Source organism: Rhinopithecus roxellana, chromosome 9, assembly GCF_007565055.1.
Source record: "Rhinopithecus roxellana isolate Shanxi Qingling chromosome 9, ASM756505v1, whole genome shotgun sequence".
NCBI classification, from domain to species: Eukaryota; Metazoa; Chordata; class Mammalia; order Primates; family Cercopithecidae; genus Rhinopithecus; species Rhinopithecus roxellana.
Window position 1 is genome coordinate 136,987,353 of NC_044557.1, and position 16,565 is coordinate 137,003,917.

The 16,565-nt window shown below is 44.3% G+C and overlaps 1 protein-coding gene across 6 annotated transcripts in view; it reads right to left on the bottom strand.

Annotated features, from left to right (window-relative positions):
* The window catches only part of DLC1 (DLC1 Rho GTPase activating protein), a 450,692-nt gene that overhangs the window by 8,820 nt on the left and 425,307 nt on the right, over positions 1–16,565 (bottom strand). For 5 of the 6 annotated variants that reach the window (XM_010375802.2, XM_030937755.1, XM_010375804.2 and 2 more), the window contains 6 exons: positions 11,406–11,469; positions 7,799–9,222; positions 6,868–7,044; positions 3,255–3,414; positions 2,928–3,126; positions 785–998 (listed from right to left, as the gene is read on the bottom strand). In XM_010375802.2, coding sequence (XP_010374104.2) covers positions 785–998; positions 2,928–3,126; positions 3,255–3,414; positions 6,868–7,044; positions 7,799–9,222; positions 11,406–11,469 — 2,238 coding nt within the window. Of the gene's footprint in view, positions 1–784; positions 999–2,927; positions 3,127–3,254; positions 3,415–6,867; positions 7,045–7,798; positions 9,223–11,405; positions 11,470–11,641; positions 11,675–16,565 lie in introns of those variants that run through there. The other variant, XM_010375807.2, reaches the window with a different exon arrangement.

The window sequence follows — 16,565 nt, forward strand, 5'->3', positions numbered from 1 at the left end:
GTCCACTGTTTCCCTGAGCTTTTGTCTTGATCTTATTTGATCTCTCTCTTCTACTCATCTCTAGTTCTGTATCCCATTGCAGTTGGATTACCCTAGTCAACTTTAAGAACTATTTAAATGTGGCCAGGCATGGTGGCTCATGCCGTAAATCTCAGCACTCTGGGAGGCTGACGCAGGTGGATCATGAAGTCAGGAGCTCAAGACCAGCCTGGTCAACATGGTGAAACCCTGTCTCTACTAAAAACACAAAAATTAGCCAGGCACGGTAGCGCATGCCTGTAGTGCCAGCTACTCAGGAGGCTGAGGCAGGAGAATGGCTTGAACTTGGAAGGCAGAGGTTGCAGTGAGCTGAGATTGCGCCACTGCACTCCAGCCTGGGCAACAGGCTGTTTAAATAGTTCCTTCTGTTTTAGAAGACAGAAGGAACTATTTAAACATACATTTAAACACTGTACGACTTTCAGAAGCAACCTAACCTTCACTAGCATAACTAGGCCCCAGGCCTCTAGCTAAGAAATACTTTTCAAGTTCCTTTAGAGCTGAGGAAAAGGATCAGTTGGATGGATTTAGTCTGTGGGGGTTAAGTCCAGTGAGACTGTTTTCTCATGGACACCAATAGACCAGTCTCAGGTATGTCTTTATTAGCAGTGTGAGAATGGACTAATACAGCGGTCTAACTTTCTTCCTTGTTTCGGGAAAGACTCCCACAAAACCACAAATACAGAGAGTCCTAGAAGAATGCAGGCTGCCCCCTCTGTGTACGCACCTCCCATGCAGCCCGTACCTGGGAGAGGAATTCTCTCTCTTCAGGGTGTTGAGATGGAAGAGGGAAGGCGCTAAGCACACAGCCAGGTTGGTTGGGGTCATCTGGTTTTCTTTTACGGCTGCTGTGACATCGCTCAAGAAATAAAGCAGGGTCTGCAGAACCTCCCGGTTCTCGTCAGGCAGCAGCATGATGGCAGCCTTGATGGCCTGCAGGCGCTGGTCCTTGGGCACATCTGCACGACACCAGCACTTTCCCCATCAGCTTGGTGAATTTGCATGGATATTGCAAGGAAATGTCCCAAAGCAAATACTGGCATCAAATACCTCAGCCCAGTACTGAACAAGCACTTGTAGAAAGTGTACTAGAGGTGAATACGGGAAAAGTTATGAATTGCCACTGGCGTCACTACCCTCAAGTATTTCCTGCCTCGTGAAGGAGTAAAAAAAATTTTAAACACCCATGATACCCAAACACTCTTAAATCCACCTCAGAGTTCAGCTCTAGAGGATGCCTGTTCTTTTAGTTTACAGAACAGTTTTTTCTAAACGAAGCATGAGAAAAAAAAATCCCTAATTTACCAATCTCAATTACTGAAAACACTATACACTTTTGTTTAGTGTCGATGAAAAATCTTATCTGAAATATGTACAAGAATGTAAGAACGGAGATCTCTCAGCCTTGAGTACAAAATGTTCAGTATCTCTGGAGATTTTCGTGAGTTTAACTGATTTGTTCATTCTTGAAATGTGAAAAGCAAGCTGCTAAAATATTCAGTTCTGAACTGAATTGAACTGAAAACATTCAGTTTAATTAATACATAGAATATATTGAATTAGTAATATCTTAAGTTTTTAGAAAGCATGCTTGAGAGGCTGTTATAAAAATGCATATGAATATGCAAATACGTACAAATGCAAATAAACCCATAAACAATCTACATGTAGAAAATGCTGATCCCAATCTTCAGGTCTCCTTGAATAGACAACTCTTTAAAAGAGCGTGTGGTGGAAAAATCAAGTCACTCAAATGTAGCTCTGTAGGACAAACTGATTAAACAGCTCCATGGTTACAACACATAACAAATACCTTGGCAAGGAAAATGTGACCTGTGTTTTTATAAAATATGAAAGGATGAAACAACCAATGAAATAATCCAGACCAGCTCCATTTCTCATAAAATAAAGTCCACTGTGCCAGTCCTAGAGACAATTTGAGCGCTAAGAGAGGCTGCTTTTAAATTACATTGCTGTAATACCGCACTGAGCCAAGAAAAACACAAGGCTGTAAAAGCCATAATCCTGATCTTGATCATTAATTTAGACAACTGTTTTCTTTAAGCTTTACATAAAAGTAAGAGGGGTATGGGTATTGTTTTCCCAAGTATTTCTGGCAGAAACTGAGATGAATAACAGAAAAAGATTATTTATTCATTTTACAGCAAGATAAAACACACAGACCTGTGAAATTTTAAATCCAACAGCCCAGCAAGAGGGAGGTGAAGCAACTGAAATTTCTGTAGACAAGGTGGAGAGAGAAAGAGATCTTGGTACCTGATCTTTATCTGAGTGCTCAGATAACACTGTTCTAGAAACAAATGAAAGCCTAACTTGGATCTGCTGGTGAAAACGTACAATTGCATCAGTCATTAGAGACTGGGAAATTTATTTTCGCAGCATTCAGTAACTATACAGAAACCTGTTCCACAAACAAGGAGGCAAGGAAGAAAGTGATGACATGGGTTTCCAAGAGGTCACCATGCAGACCCTCTTGTCAAAAGAATGCTATCAAGGCCAGGCACGGTGGGTCACACCTGTAATCCTAGCACTTTGGGAGGCCCAGGTGGGAGGATCACTTGAGGTCAGGAATTCGAGACCTTCCTGGCCCATGTGTTGAAACCCCGTCTCTACTAAAAATACAAAAATTAGCCAGATGCAGTGGCGCCCTCCTGTAGTCCCAGCTACTTGGGAGGCTGAGGTGGGAGAATTGCTCGAACCTGGGAGGCAGAGGTTGCAGTGAGCCGAGGTCACGCCACTGCACTCCAGTCTGGGTGACAGAGCGAGACTCCATCTCAAAAAAAAAGAATGCTATTAGGGAGGCTACAAGCTTCAGTGGGTCCTATTTTTCCCCGACGCCAACAACCTTAAGATCAAAGGACACTTACATTGGTAGATCTGTAGAAAGGTTTCCGAAAGTTTGTTCGTCATTAGTGGCTCAGGAAGATCTCGAAAATACTGCTTCAGCATGTCTGCCACATCATAAGCAGACTGTCCTTCGTAGTTGACATAGTCTACGGCACCTTCATTCATCTGGCGCAGAGCCTGAATCCGGGACTTGACCCCCGATTTTCTGAAGAGCCCAACCTGTCGGAAGAGCAACACTAAGTGTGGCGTACATTCACATGGATGCAATGTTCACACCACACAACTAGAAGAAGCTGCACGCAATCCGAGCTCCCCTGAGTGTGCAGACCCGCAGGCAGCACTCTCACCTGATCCAAACAATGGTTCCGGAGGTATCGCATGGCCTGCTGGATGCTCTGAGGCAACGGCTGTCCTGTGCGCTGCACGTTGACCGTCAGTGGGACCCCGAACACACTCCGGTCCTTGTAGTCTGGAACCTTGATCCTCTTCATGAACTTGGGCACGGCCCTGTTAAAGAACACAGAGATGGTGTCGGGGAAGACATGTTCGCTTGTCTGTCTACACTTGTCCACTTCTGCAGGTAAACCCTGTGGGCTCCAGATCTGTGCTAATATGGTGGCTACTTAAATTTAAATTAAACAAAATGACAAGTTCAGTTCCCCAGTGGCTCTGGCCACACTTCAGGTGCTCCTTCGCCTTTTGTGCTCAGTACCTACTGTATTGGCTTCTGCGGATAAAGAACGTTCCTATCATCCAGAGAGTTCTCCTGGACAGTGCTGTTCTAGATCTTCTAAGAGCTGGGGTTTTGAGGTTCAGTCTCATTTCCTCAGTTGGGAGTGTCCTTCCACCTTGAACCTGGAGAATTGGGGTCTACAGTCTTAAGGAAGCTGATGGTTTTCCTCATAGAACGGCGGTATAGGAAGGAACAAGCAGAAAACAATGTATAATATCCTAATTAGGTGCTTCTGATACAGTGTGAAAAACAAGGTGTCTTTTGTCTTGACCAAAGGGTAAGAATCACTTATGAGTTCTTGGTGAGATCCAAAGCATTTAGGGTCAAAAGATGCAGGTAATACATGATGGGAAAACAGAAATGAGAGCCCAACACAATGAGAGGCAACTCCAGAGCTCAACAGTGAATGACCTGAAGTCAAAATAAATTCTCCTGCTGATGATCCGCAGAACATTACATTTTTAGGTTTCTAAAGGAAGATGGAAAAGGAACAATGGGGGTTTTGTGAGCCGACCCCAGGCTCCCTGGTGTCCTGAAACCAGGTCCACCCCAGCAGTATACGCAACAGCAGGAAACCCATGTCATGCAATTCAGGCTGTCAAGCAGAAATTCCAGCTCTCCAAATGACCTCTCTGAACAGGACCCGAAAGGGCAAGGCCAAACAGGAAAAGAACCTCGTGTAGGATTCCTCCCTGCTCCACAGATCCCGCCATGTGAGGTTTTTACAGTTAGTCACTGGAAACGCTGACCAGAACTCAAGAAATATTATGGACTTTCAGATTCTTGAGGGTTTGGTGGGATGGGGGTGGGCAACTCAGAAATGAGAATCTAAAATATGCAGTTTTAAATAGCCAGCAGGGAAAATATTACTCTAAACACAGAGGAACTCCAGAGAAGACAGACCGCTTTGCTTTTTGAATGCTCACCAGCGGCCATGGCATGTTACTGTTTATAGCTCCAGGAAAGGTAAAACGAAAGAGCAGAGTTAAGTTAAGTATATGGTATCACGGCTATAAGTGTGCATAATGCTCGCTTTGTCGGGGGAGAAAAGCCCGACAGCGGAATGTGAAAAGAACACATTACGATCCCCACCGAGAATCTGAAGCATGTGAGGATAAACCGGTCAATACTTATTTCTGTCATTCAGAACAAACAACTTCTGTATTTAGCAAGGCTCACATAATAACAGCCTTTGAACAGGAGGTGCTTTGATGCTGAAGTTAAACCCACTATGAGTCCTAAGGAGAGGAGGAGCTGAAGACAGAACAGTTTCCTTACTTTGCCGACTTTCTCAAGTAACTTGGGTTTGCTACAGTGTGCTACTAATAAAATGCGTGGCTTCTCCATTTTTATCAAATACAGTAGTTGTGCAACTAGATAATAAACAGATTACTGAAAAGCCTTAAGGATTCCCAGCTGACACTGAAAAATGCACTGAGACGTCGATCTAGAAATATTTCTCTGCTTTGTACTGATAGCAGTAAAATTAAGATGTACCAAGATTAGGCTAGATGGCCCATCTAGCCTTATAGCCCACCCCTCACATTCTACATACTAAAGAGCTATATTTTTCAAAGTAATTATCAACAATTTGTACAATGCATTTCATCTCTACTTTTGAGTCTATAATATGTTAGAGTAGTGAATTCCTTAAAATAATTATTCACTGTTAGAGAGTCTTTGCTAGAAAAAAAGTGACCTGAATTCTTTAGCACAGGTAGATTTTTTAATGATGCTACAAATATTGGCGTTGCATCCAAAATGATTTTTTCTTTTTCTTTTTCTTTTTTTTTTTGAGACAGAGTCTTACTCTGTCGCCCAGGATGGAGTGCAGTATCCTTATCTTGGGGCTCACTGCAACCTCCACCTCCTGGGTTCAAGGGATTCTCATGCCTCAGCTTCCTGAGTAGATGGGATTACAGGTGCGTGCCACCATGCCCAGCTAATTTTTGTATTTTAGTAGAGATGGGGTTTCACCATGTTGGCCAGGCTGGTCTCAAACTCCTGGCCTCATGTGATCCACCTGCCTCAGAATCCCAAAAGGCTGGTATTATAGGCATGAGCCACCACACCCGGCCCAAAATGATTTCTACAAAAAGGCATGAATAGGGTTATAAGACCAGGTACTGTAAATCAAGAATTTCAAAGATGGTCTCATTAAATCTTAATGTTTTTCTTTTCTTCCGTCCAAAAATATGATCTGATATTGTGCATATATTTACTTAAAGTGGATTATTTCTAATATTGGGAAGGAGGTGCCTATACCATGTGATGCAAGAGTAACGCATTCTCTCCCCCATCAACTGGCAATCTGTCACTCAGAGACCTGAAAACTCAATCAACCAACCCACGCTGATAATTTCCTAAGACTCCACTGGCTTCAACAATATCAAATGTGGCCTCAAGAATATAGAGAGTGGCTGGTATGGCAGCTCACACCTGTAATTCCAGCAACCTGGGAGGCTGAGGCGGGTGGATCTCTTGAGCCCAGGAATTCAAGACCAGCCTAGTTAACACGTGAAACCGCATCTCTACAAAACGGAAGAAAACCAAACCAAACAAAAAACAAAAAACAAAAAACTAGCCAGGTGTGGTGGAGAGCGACTGTAGTACCACCTACTTGGGAGTCCAGCCACTCTGGAGCCTGACGTGGGAGAATCGCTAGAGCCCAGGAGGTCAAGGCGGCAGTGAGCCAAGATTGCACCTCTGCACTGCACTCTAGCCTAGGTGACAGAGCAAGACCCTGTCTCAAAAAAAAAACAAAAACAAAAACCAAAAAAACCCCAAAAAACCAAAAACCAAAACAAAACAAAAAAAATGTAGAGAGAGTGATTAGTGTCATATTTTTACTGTGGGGACAACCTCAAGGAGCTGACCAAAAATATCTTTCTTTTTTTTGAGACAGAGTCTTGCTCTGTTGCCCAGGCTGGAGTGCAGTGGCGTGATCTCGGCTCACTGAAAGCTCCGCCTCCCGGGTTTACGCCATTCTCCTGCCTCAGCCTCCTGAGTAGCTGGGACTACAGGCGCCCGCCACCACGCCTGGCTGATTTTTTTGTATTTTTAGTAGAGTCGGGGTTTTACTGTGTTAGCCAGGATGGTCTCGATCTCCTGACCTCGTGATCCGCACGCCTCAGCCTCCCAAAGTGCTGGGATTACAGGCGTGAGCTACCGTGCCCGGCCCCAAAAATATCTTTCAAGGACAATTGACTGATCATTTAAACTCTTACCAGCTAAAACCATGCTTATTAGAAGGTGTGTATTTCTCCAGCAGGGCTGTTAGCTTTAGGAGTGAGTATTTCTGCAGCAGGTTCATCTGGGCCACAGACTGGCAGTTAATCTGTAGCGATACAGAGTTGAGGCTTGGCCGATGTGAGCTCTGGAAACTGTGCCATCTCAGTCGGTGCCTGTGAGAGAAGTGGAGAGAAAAGTGAGTGTGAAGGCTTTTTATTTGATTTTATTTGATTTTTTTCTTGCTCTGTTGCCCAGGTAGTGGTGCCATCAGAGCTCACTGCAGCCTTGAACTCCTGGGCTCAAGTGATCCTCCTGCCTCAGCCTCCCGAGTAGCCAGGACTGCAGGCCTGTGCCACCATGCCTGGCTCATTTTTAAATTTTTTGTAGAGACGGAGTCTACCTATGTTGTCCAGCCTGGTCTCAAACTCTTGGCCTCAAGTGATCCTCCCACCTTGGCCTCCCAAAGTATTGGATTACAGTGAGCCACTGTGCCTGGCCCAAAGGCTTTTTAATAGATAGAAGCAACATTAGCAATGGGCTGCTTGCTGGCATCTTATCTTAGGAACTGAGAGGACTTGATTTCTATTCCATGCTTTATCCTCATTATGGGAAAATATACATAATATAAAGTGTACCGTTTTCACCATTTTTAAGTGTGCAGTTGAGTGGCACGAAGTTCATTCTCATTGTGTGACCATCTCTATCAACTCTCTCCAGAACTTTTTTCATCTTCCCCAACTGGAACTCCATACCCATTCAATCACATCCATTTTTTGAATTTTGGTGCTTCCTGTTCTGACACCTTCCTTAGGAATGGACATGGCTAAGAATGCCAGACTTAATCCCACTTTCTCCCAGAGAACAAGCACAGGCAATCTCTTTCTGACCCTCGTGCCTCACACCTGGAGGGAGGAGAAAAATTGTTACCTGTTGGACCTGGTTAGGGAAGCCCCAACCCCAGAATCCCTCCTTTCCGGGATGTCAGAGGGCTCTTCCGGTTCATTCAGGGAGTTGCCTGTGCTGTCCAGGTCGCTGGGTGTGGTTCGGTCGTTGTCGACATCCAGGTGTATCTGTTTTGGAGAGGATGGGCAGGGAGAGACCGAGTCCAGGGCTGAGTCCGAGTCACCCTCATCAGAAAACTTCTCCGACCACTGATTGACTATCCGCTGCATCCCCTTCACGTGGTAGAGGATGTCGTCCAGCTCGGGGAAGATGTCCTCGTTCTCCAGATCTGCCAGGTCCCCTGAACTGGAGTAGAGGATGGAGCCCGGCACGTTGTCATAGATGCTCAGGCGGCTGCTCATGGAGCTGGAAGAATTGCGCCTCTTCAGTTCCTTGGGGTTGTCGCTGCTGTTTTCCCTCCTGAGGCTGATGTGGCCAGGGCCGTGGAAGCTTCCCGTCCTCCAGTTCACAGAGCCGTTATTCCCCGAGGGGGAGAAACTGCCATTGGTGAGAGCTTTGGGGAAAGTGCCAGGCTTGTGATCTTCAGGGATGTAGAACACCGTGTCCTCTGGGTAGCTCTCGCGGTTCTTAAAGTTCTGTTCCATCACGTTGTTAAATGTTGACTGATTGAAAGGATCGAAGCCCTCTAAGTACATGCCCACCCGTTTGTTGCAGGCACTGAGGCTCCGGGTCCTGGTAACAGGGCTGGGCGTGCTGACCGCGCTGCTGGTCTCCGACTGGCTGCTGCTGCTGCTGGTCTGCGTGGAGTTGGAAACGCTCCTCTTTCGTACCATGGGGACGTTGATGCGGTTGCCGTTGAGGGCAGAGATCTCCACGCAGTTGAGCTGCTTCAGCTTCTCCTCATCCACCCCCTCTTGCAGGATGGGCCCGCTGATGATCAACCCCAGCTTTGAAGGCGCTTTGTGCTTGCTGTGGTGGGAGCCCTTGAGCTTCAGGCTCTCCATCCGTTTCAGCAGACTGCGCGTCTTGGACTTGGCAGTTTTTTCGTGGCCTTTCATGCTGAAGCTGAAGCTGGACAGTTCCTTGGGAGACGGCAGGCTGCCGAAAGAGTCGTCATTGCTTGCCAAGTTGCTGGAGGAGCAAACGCTGATGACGGAGTTAGTCCGGGGGGTGGCAGCATCCTCGCTGGGGGGCGGGTGGCTGGGGAGGCTGCCAGTGCTGCTGAGGCTGCGGACGGAAGACACCTCCTGGCGCTCGCCGCGGTCCATCAGCGTGCCTCCGGGGCTGGCGCTGTCCTGCGGCGGGGAGTCGTCTGGGGACCCAGGGACTGGGTCTTGTTTTGGAGAAAAGACATCAAACTCTTCAAGCCGGGACCATCTCTTGCTGTCCCTTTGGAAAGTCCATTTGCCACTGATGGCACAAGGCTCATCCTCGTCTGAATCGTCACTCTGCAAAGACAGAAAGGAGCCATTCACACACCAGGGCTGGCAGCCAGCAGGGAGCAGGGCATGAGCAGGAGGCTGCTCATAATATGCCAGTAGTGTCAATTCTCCCCTTGTACTTTATAATTTTAAAGGTTTTTTTTTTTTGTTTTTTTTTTTTTAAAGAAATAGGGTCTCACTCTGTTGTCCAGGCTGGAGTACAGTGGCATGATCACTTTGAGGAGCTTACTGCAGCCTCAAATTCTAGGGCTCAAGTGACCCTCCCACTTCAGCCTCCCTAGTAGCTGGGATTACAGGCAAGTGCCAACATGCCAGCTAATTTTTTTTTTTTTTTTTTTTTGGTAGAGATGGGGTCTTGCTGTATTGCCCAGGTTGGTTCTGAACTGCTGACCTCAAGTGATCCTCCCACCTGTGCCTCCCAAAGTGCTGCGGTGACAGGGATGAGCTACTGTGCCCAGCCCCATTTACATATTCTTTTTCTTTTTTAAATTTTTTTGTAGAGAGCAGTAGTCTTACTATGTTGGCCTAGGCTGGTCTCAAACTCCTGGCCTCAAGTGATCCTCCCACATAGGCCTCCCAAAGTGTTGGGATTACAGGCATGAGCCACGGTGCCCAGTGTTTTGTTTTGTTTTTTAAATAACAAAGATGTATTTAAAGAATTTAACAGAAGAGTACCTGACCAAATGCTACAAGTTTAAATAAGAACTATTTTATGGAAACTCTGGGATCTACAGGCCGTTCTTTAATTGCTCACAGAGGAAACCTCCGAGATGGTGAAAATTCCAGGCATGCAAAATATTCTGAACTGAAGTGAGCAATGAGCAGGACTGCCTCTGGGCTGCCTTCCGTTGTGCTGTCTTTTGTTGGTGTATGTTTATATTCCCTCTTGCAATTAAAAAGGTAGTTTTTAAACACTAAGAAGAGTGGCAGCTCAAATCTCTAGACACTAAAAATTTATAAGGTCTCCCACTGGAATAAAGGGGCCCTGGATCAAGGTGGGTCATCACGCAGCTTCAGTCCACTACCAGGGCTTTGGAGACTCTTACCAGTAACTTTTCTTCCCCTCCCCCACAAGATATGAGGGCTACCGCTCAGGCCACAGCTGACCTGTGAAGTTTCAACCTCAGTCATGCTCCAGCCAATGGAACAAGGCTTCACAAATACCCAGCCCTGACAGCTCGTGGTATTCATAAACACTAAGGAACGTCTTTGCTGGTTATATCCGATTTATGTACAGGACTCAGGGATACGCTGTCACACGGACTATGGCATCTGGGCCTTTTCGGCAGGATATCAAAGGGCACAATTCAGTATGATACATGTCTTTTCCACTGGTGTGGAAAATATCCCATGGCCCAAGTTTCACAGGACAATGAGTGGAAAGCATGGAGCGCTGGCTTCTAGGGCTCTTCTGCACAGCTCAGTGGGTGCTGAGGTTCCAGTTCATTTGTTTAAAAGCTTTGACTCCCCAAAAAGGCGATTTTTTGCAGCTCAGGGACTCTGGCATAATTCAAATTTGTACCCGGAAGTCAGAAATATGTTCTTTGACCAGACTCATTCCTGTTTACTCTAATTTGTGACACTTACTCCCAGTACTACACCCACCTCTTCTTGTAAGATCTCATAAAAAGTCTTCACAACTCACACGCAGAAGAAAATACCATCCAATTTGTTTCTGTACCACCATTTGACTAAAGTGTGTGGGATTTCCTGCCTTCTCCTCTTCCTCCTCCAATTCCTTTCCCTCCCTCCAAATCTTTTATTATTCTTCAATATTGCCCAAATCAGCCTTCACTTTCATCTCTACAGCTTTGAAGCACAGTTATTGTTATATTTGAGAAGACAGAAGAGTTAGAAAAAAGATTTCCTCTATAACCAATGCAAAAATCCACTGAGATTCCTTAAGCATGATCCCTTTATTATGTAATAGACATTGAGTTAATAATTAGGCGAAATCATAGCTGATGTGATCAGGTCAAAAATAGTATATAAAATAATGTAATGGGCTAGTTGCAACTATTGACTTCAACGACATAAGGCTATCGAGTCTAGGTGATACCATTCAAGATGTAGATGCTTACGGAAAAAGAAACTAAGACTTTAAGAAACAAAAGCTATTACAAAACACATCATTCACTTTTTTGTTTGCCCCTTTCCCCCTCATTCTTTTACGCAATTTGTATACTCACTCGTTTCCGATGAGGACTAATTTCTAGCTTCATCACCGCACATTTGTTTAAAGTATTTAGACGCCTATAGAGCAAAGAAATAACGTTAGCAAAGATAGGCAACCACTCTCTACTGAGTGGATAAACACCTGTTTTTAAACAATTAATATATCTAAGGAGTTTCTTGGAACTCAGTAATATCTAATACCTAGAGGAGTATTAGAAACTTCTTTAAAAAGTGAGTCATTTAAAAATACCTTGGCCAGGCATGGTGGCTCACGCCTGTAATCCCAGCACTTTGGGAGGCTGAGGTGCGCGGATCACGAGGTCAGGAGATCGAGACCATCCTGGCTAACACGGTGAAACTCCGTCTCTACTAAAAATACAAAAAAAAACAAGCCAGGCATGGTGGTCGGCACCTGTAGTCCCAGCTACTCGGGAGGCTGAGGCAGGAGAATGGCATGAACCCAGGAGGCGGAGCTTTCAGTGAGCTGAGATCGCGCCACTGCACTCCAGCCTGGGTGACAGAGCGAGACTCCATCTCAAAATAAATAAATAAATAAAAATAAGAATACCTTTATGTTTCTTAAGTTTTTCACTTCAATTTTTATATTTTAGTGTGAAATGGCACACAGCTATGATACTGTCAAGTCTGATTCTTTAACTCTCAATGAGTTGCTCTTACTGAGAAAAATCATTCTTCCAGTAACTCTTAGGTTGAGCCATTATGGACTGCCACATGTGATGCTAAGAAAGAAAAGTTTCTGACTGGGCACAGTGGCTCACGCCTGTAATCCCAGAACTTTGGGAGGCCGAGGCAGGCAGATCACCTGAAGTCAGGAGTTTGAGACCAGCCTGTCCAACATGGCAAAACCCCATCTCTACTGAAAATACAAATATTAGCTGGGCATGATGGTGGGTGCCTCTGATGCCAGCTACTCGGGAGGCCGTGGCAGGGAGAATGGCTTGAACCTGGGAGGCGGAGGCTGTAGTGAGCCGAGATCGTGCCACTGCACTCCAGCCTGGGCAATACAGCCAGACTCCATTTCAAAAACAAAAACAAAAAAAAAAAAAAGAAGAAAGAAAAAAGAGAAAAGTTTATGAGGTCTCCTTTCACAGAAATAGAAACAGCGAAACAGCAACAAAGAACCAAGTAGAGTTTTTGGCAAAATGAACAGTGTCTTGTATTTCAAATTTAAACTCAAATTTAAACAATTAGTTTTAGTTGTCTCTGATGAATCATAATCTTGGACAGCCTGTTTAAAATTTTTGAGTCCTTGCACAGAATGGAAATTGAAGCCCTCTTTAATATCCAATATTTAGAACAGCTTCCTGTTATAGGACAATATAATGTGTGCCATAGTCATGGCAATAGGACAAATGATCATTTAAAGAATCTGCATACTGTAACTTCAAGGATCCAAATCTTACTGAGTTCAAGATTAAGCACTCAGGTCAGATTCTTCTTTGCAACACACATCCTATTGTAATTATGATACCAATACTTTGACCTCTGCCAAACAGCAATATCAATTTAAAATTAGGGAAATTTAGTTCCATTGAAAATAAAACACTTACAGAAAAAATCCAAAGCCTCATGGAGAAATAATGCAATAGTTGAAAAAAGAAACTCTTTAAATGTGCTGAACTAAATGGTATGTACAAATATGAATGACAACCCTTCAGGCCCCAGTTTTCCTGCCATCTCCCAGATGGTCATCACTCATCCTTCCTGAAATGAACCTGTAATGTGTCTGTTTGCTATCTGCTATCACCAGTTTTCCAGTTTTTCCTACAAATTGCAATCCTTACATTTTCATAAGATAAGATCATTTAATTCACACAAATTCCTGGGAAACGTGAGACCACCTCAGGGCTTTATCTTCCTGATCCTGTTCTTGCAGTTTGCCTAACAATGTTGATGCAACAGAATAGAAAGTATTTTTCCCTGCCTGATAAGCCCAATTTTGACTTCATAGCTTATGTGGTAGCCTGTTTATAGAATAAACAAAGATAGCACAGAGTGCCTATGTTCAGAAGAATTCTGTGTTGATGGGGAGGAAAAGAAAACAAATAACTAAGAAAAAGTCTGCACACTTTAAAATGAGTGGATATAAGGTCCCTCTATTGGGGGTATCAATTACTTAAAGGACTTACACCCACAATGTTTCAGTTCTCAAATGTTTTCAAGATTTAAAGAATCCGGAATGGTTACAGTTAGTCTTACGTCTGGGTTCCCTTAATCAAACCTGTAATCAAATAGTCACTTGACTTCATTTGGGCTTTAATATTTGAATGGTGTTTATAACCGAATTTACTAGTCACAGAGGCCTATAGGGCTGGGGAGAGGTTTAGCTTCACAAACTCTAGATTTTAGTCGAACGAAAAAGACCCAGGAGGCCAGTTCTATAAAGGTCAACATTATCTTTTTATGTTAGTAGCACCAATCTAATAGCATTACAGACCTAAAGCCCAGAGTTATACCCTAGGGTTTCTGTGGTTTTCATTTGTCCCGGAGGACCCCCAAAGAATGTACTGTGCTGGGGCCTTATTTACTTACAGGAACAGTACTGATATCAAATCACAGTTCCAGCTACACAAACGAGGCCTAATACGGGCCAGGCACTATGCTAGGCACTTCCTATGTATGACTTCATCTTCCCAACAAACCTATGGTACAGATATTATGATTAACCTTCACTTTACAAATGAGGAAATGGGGCTTGGGGAGGTCACAGATGTTGTCTAAGTCCACACGATTAAAACATGGTGACTCTCAAACCCAGTAACTTCTGTGTTCCTCTTTCTTTCTCTTTCCTTCTCTCTCTCTCTCTCTCTCTCTTTCTTTCTTTCCCTTTCCTTCCTTTCCTTCCTTTCCTTCCTTTCCTTCCTTTCCTTCCTTTCCTTCCTTTCTTCCTTTCTTCCTTTCTTCCTTCCTTCCTTCCTTCCTTCCTTCCTTCCTTCCTTCCTTCCTTCCTTCCTTCCTTCCTTCCTTCCTTCCTTCCTTCCTTCCTTCTCTTTCTTTCCTTCTTTCTCTCTCTCTCTCTCTCTCTTTCTTTCTTTCTTTTTTTTTTGACAGAGTCTTGCTTTATTGCCTAGGCTGGAGTGCAGTGGCGTGATCTTGGCTCACTGCAACCTCTGCCTGCCAGGTTCAAGCAATTCTCATGCCTCAGCCTCCCGAGCAGCTGGGACTACAGGCGCCCACCACCACGCCCAGCTAATTTTTGTATTTTTGGTAGAAGTGGGGGTTTGCCATGTTGCCTGGCTGGTCTCGATCTCCTGAGCTCAGGCAATCTGCTCACCTTGGCCTCCCAAAGTGCTAGGATGACAGGCATGAGGCACCGCGCCTGGCCATCTGTGCTCCTTTCTAACATAAATATTAATGGTAGTAATAAATGAAAGCAACTTATATCCTAAGGGATTCCTCACACAGTGGCTGAAATGCTGGTTTCATAACCCATCTGTCCAGAAGCCTGGGCCTTTCCCATCCCCCTAAGAACCCTCCCAGGCTGGGCTCCACAGGAATGTGTCCCTCTTATCTCCTGGGCAACTTGTACCCTGCTCTGAAGAGGGAGGAGCACAAGGCTGGCCTATCAAAGGTTCAAGAGCTTCTCTGCATGGAGCTGCAGGAACCCAGATAAAAGCACAGCAGGTGGGGACCTGGGCCCCATTGTATTCAAAGTAAAAACAGGCCAAAAACAAAGAAGAGAAGAAGGAGAAGGGGAAAAGAAACAGTTTTCCAAGTAAGACTCTCACAAAAATGGTTACAATTCTTAAAGATATTTTCTTGGAATCTGTGCAATTGCTTTAAAAAAAATTACATGCTACTCCAAGCCTTTCCTTTTCTTTCTTTCATTCATTTTTTTTTTTTTTTTTTTGAGACAGAGTCACTCAGGTTGGAATGCAATGGTGCTATCATGGCTCGTTGGAGCCTGGACCTCCTGGGCTCACAGGATCCTCCCACCTCAGCCTCCCAAGTAGCTGGGACTACAGGTATGCGCCATCATGCCTGCTTAATTTTTTAAATTTTTTATAGAAATGGGGTCTTGCCGTGTTGCCCAGGATGGTCTCCAACTCGTGGAGGCTCAAGTGATCCTTCCATCTTGGCCTCCCAAATTGCTGGGATTATAGGCGTGAACCACTGTGCCCGGCTACATGCTTCCCTTCTAACAGACCAGACATTGTGACAAAGTTAAAATCTGCTCTAAGGTGGGCTGCTGTGCATGGCTAAGGCATCTGACGGGCTGCTCTACAACAAAGTGCATACTGCAGATGACAGTGTGGAAATCTATTTTTCATTATACAACTGTCACTTTAAGTACACATAATTCTTTGCTGTGTTTATAGAAGGAGTCGATTTTAATTCCCAAGGAAAATAGCTATTTGGAATAGTTTTCAGAAGCTTTAGAAAGGCAAGCAATAGAAAGAACATTTCACAAGAGGTATCCTGGTAGTGAATCACAGTTCACAATACTATCTGCACATGCTTCAAGACAAAGTCAGTCACTCCTCCAGGATTACTATTGAGTATAGCTCTCATAATCTTGGCCTTACCACTGGAATTGCATTATATAGAAAAGCTAGCAAGATCAGGCCTAAGCCACTTCTCCAAGCCACTTGTCTCATGTATCTCCAAGGGCAGATACATGAACCCCTTGCAGTGTGAATGTAAAAATGCTGCTTAGCAATCTAAATCCAAAAAACCTATAGTCCCACACTTGTAACTTTTGGTTATTGCCAAACTTTATATTTAAGACAATGTCATTGTTCTCATAAAACCCATTAAGTCTACAAGTCTTCTTGCCCTGAGTAGAAAAAGAAGCCCCTACTTACTTCTTGACCAAAGGAGCCGTAAGATCTATAAATGTCACAGGTACATGAACACTCTAAACTAAGAATAATGCTAGGGTATATATGAGATCACTTATAAGATCCCTGCATAAAATACGGTCCAGTACAAGAGGAGGAGGTAGGTGGGAAAGATTTTATAAACTGTTTAAGTTGATTTTCTGCAACCATTTTACCACATGTATTTAAAATCAACTGTTCAGAAAATATCAACAAGGCAAAGACAAAAGTCTATAAAAAGTCTGTCGTCTGGAGAGAACTTCCAAATCTCAGGGCAACATTTCAAATAATACTGTAGCTTCGTTATTTTGCTGGCCCTTGAATTCCATAGGC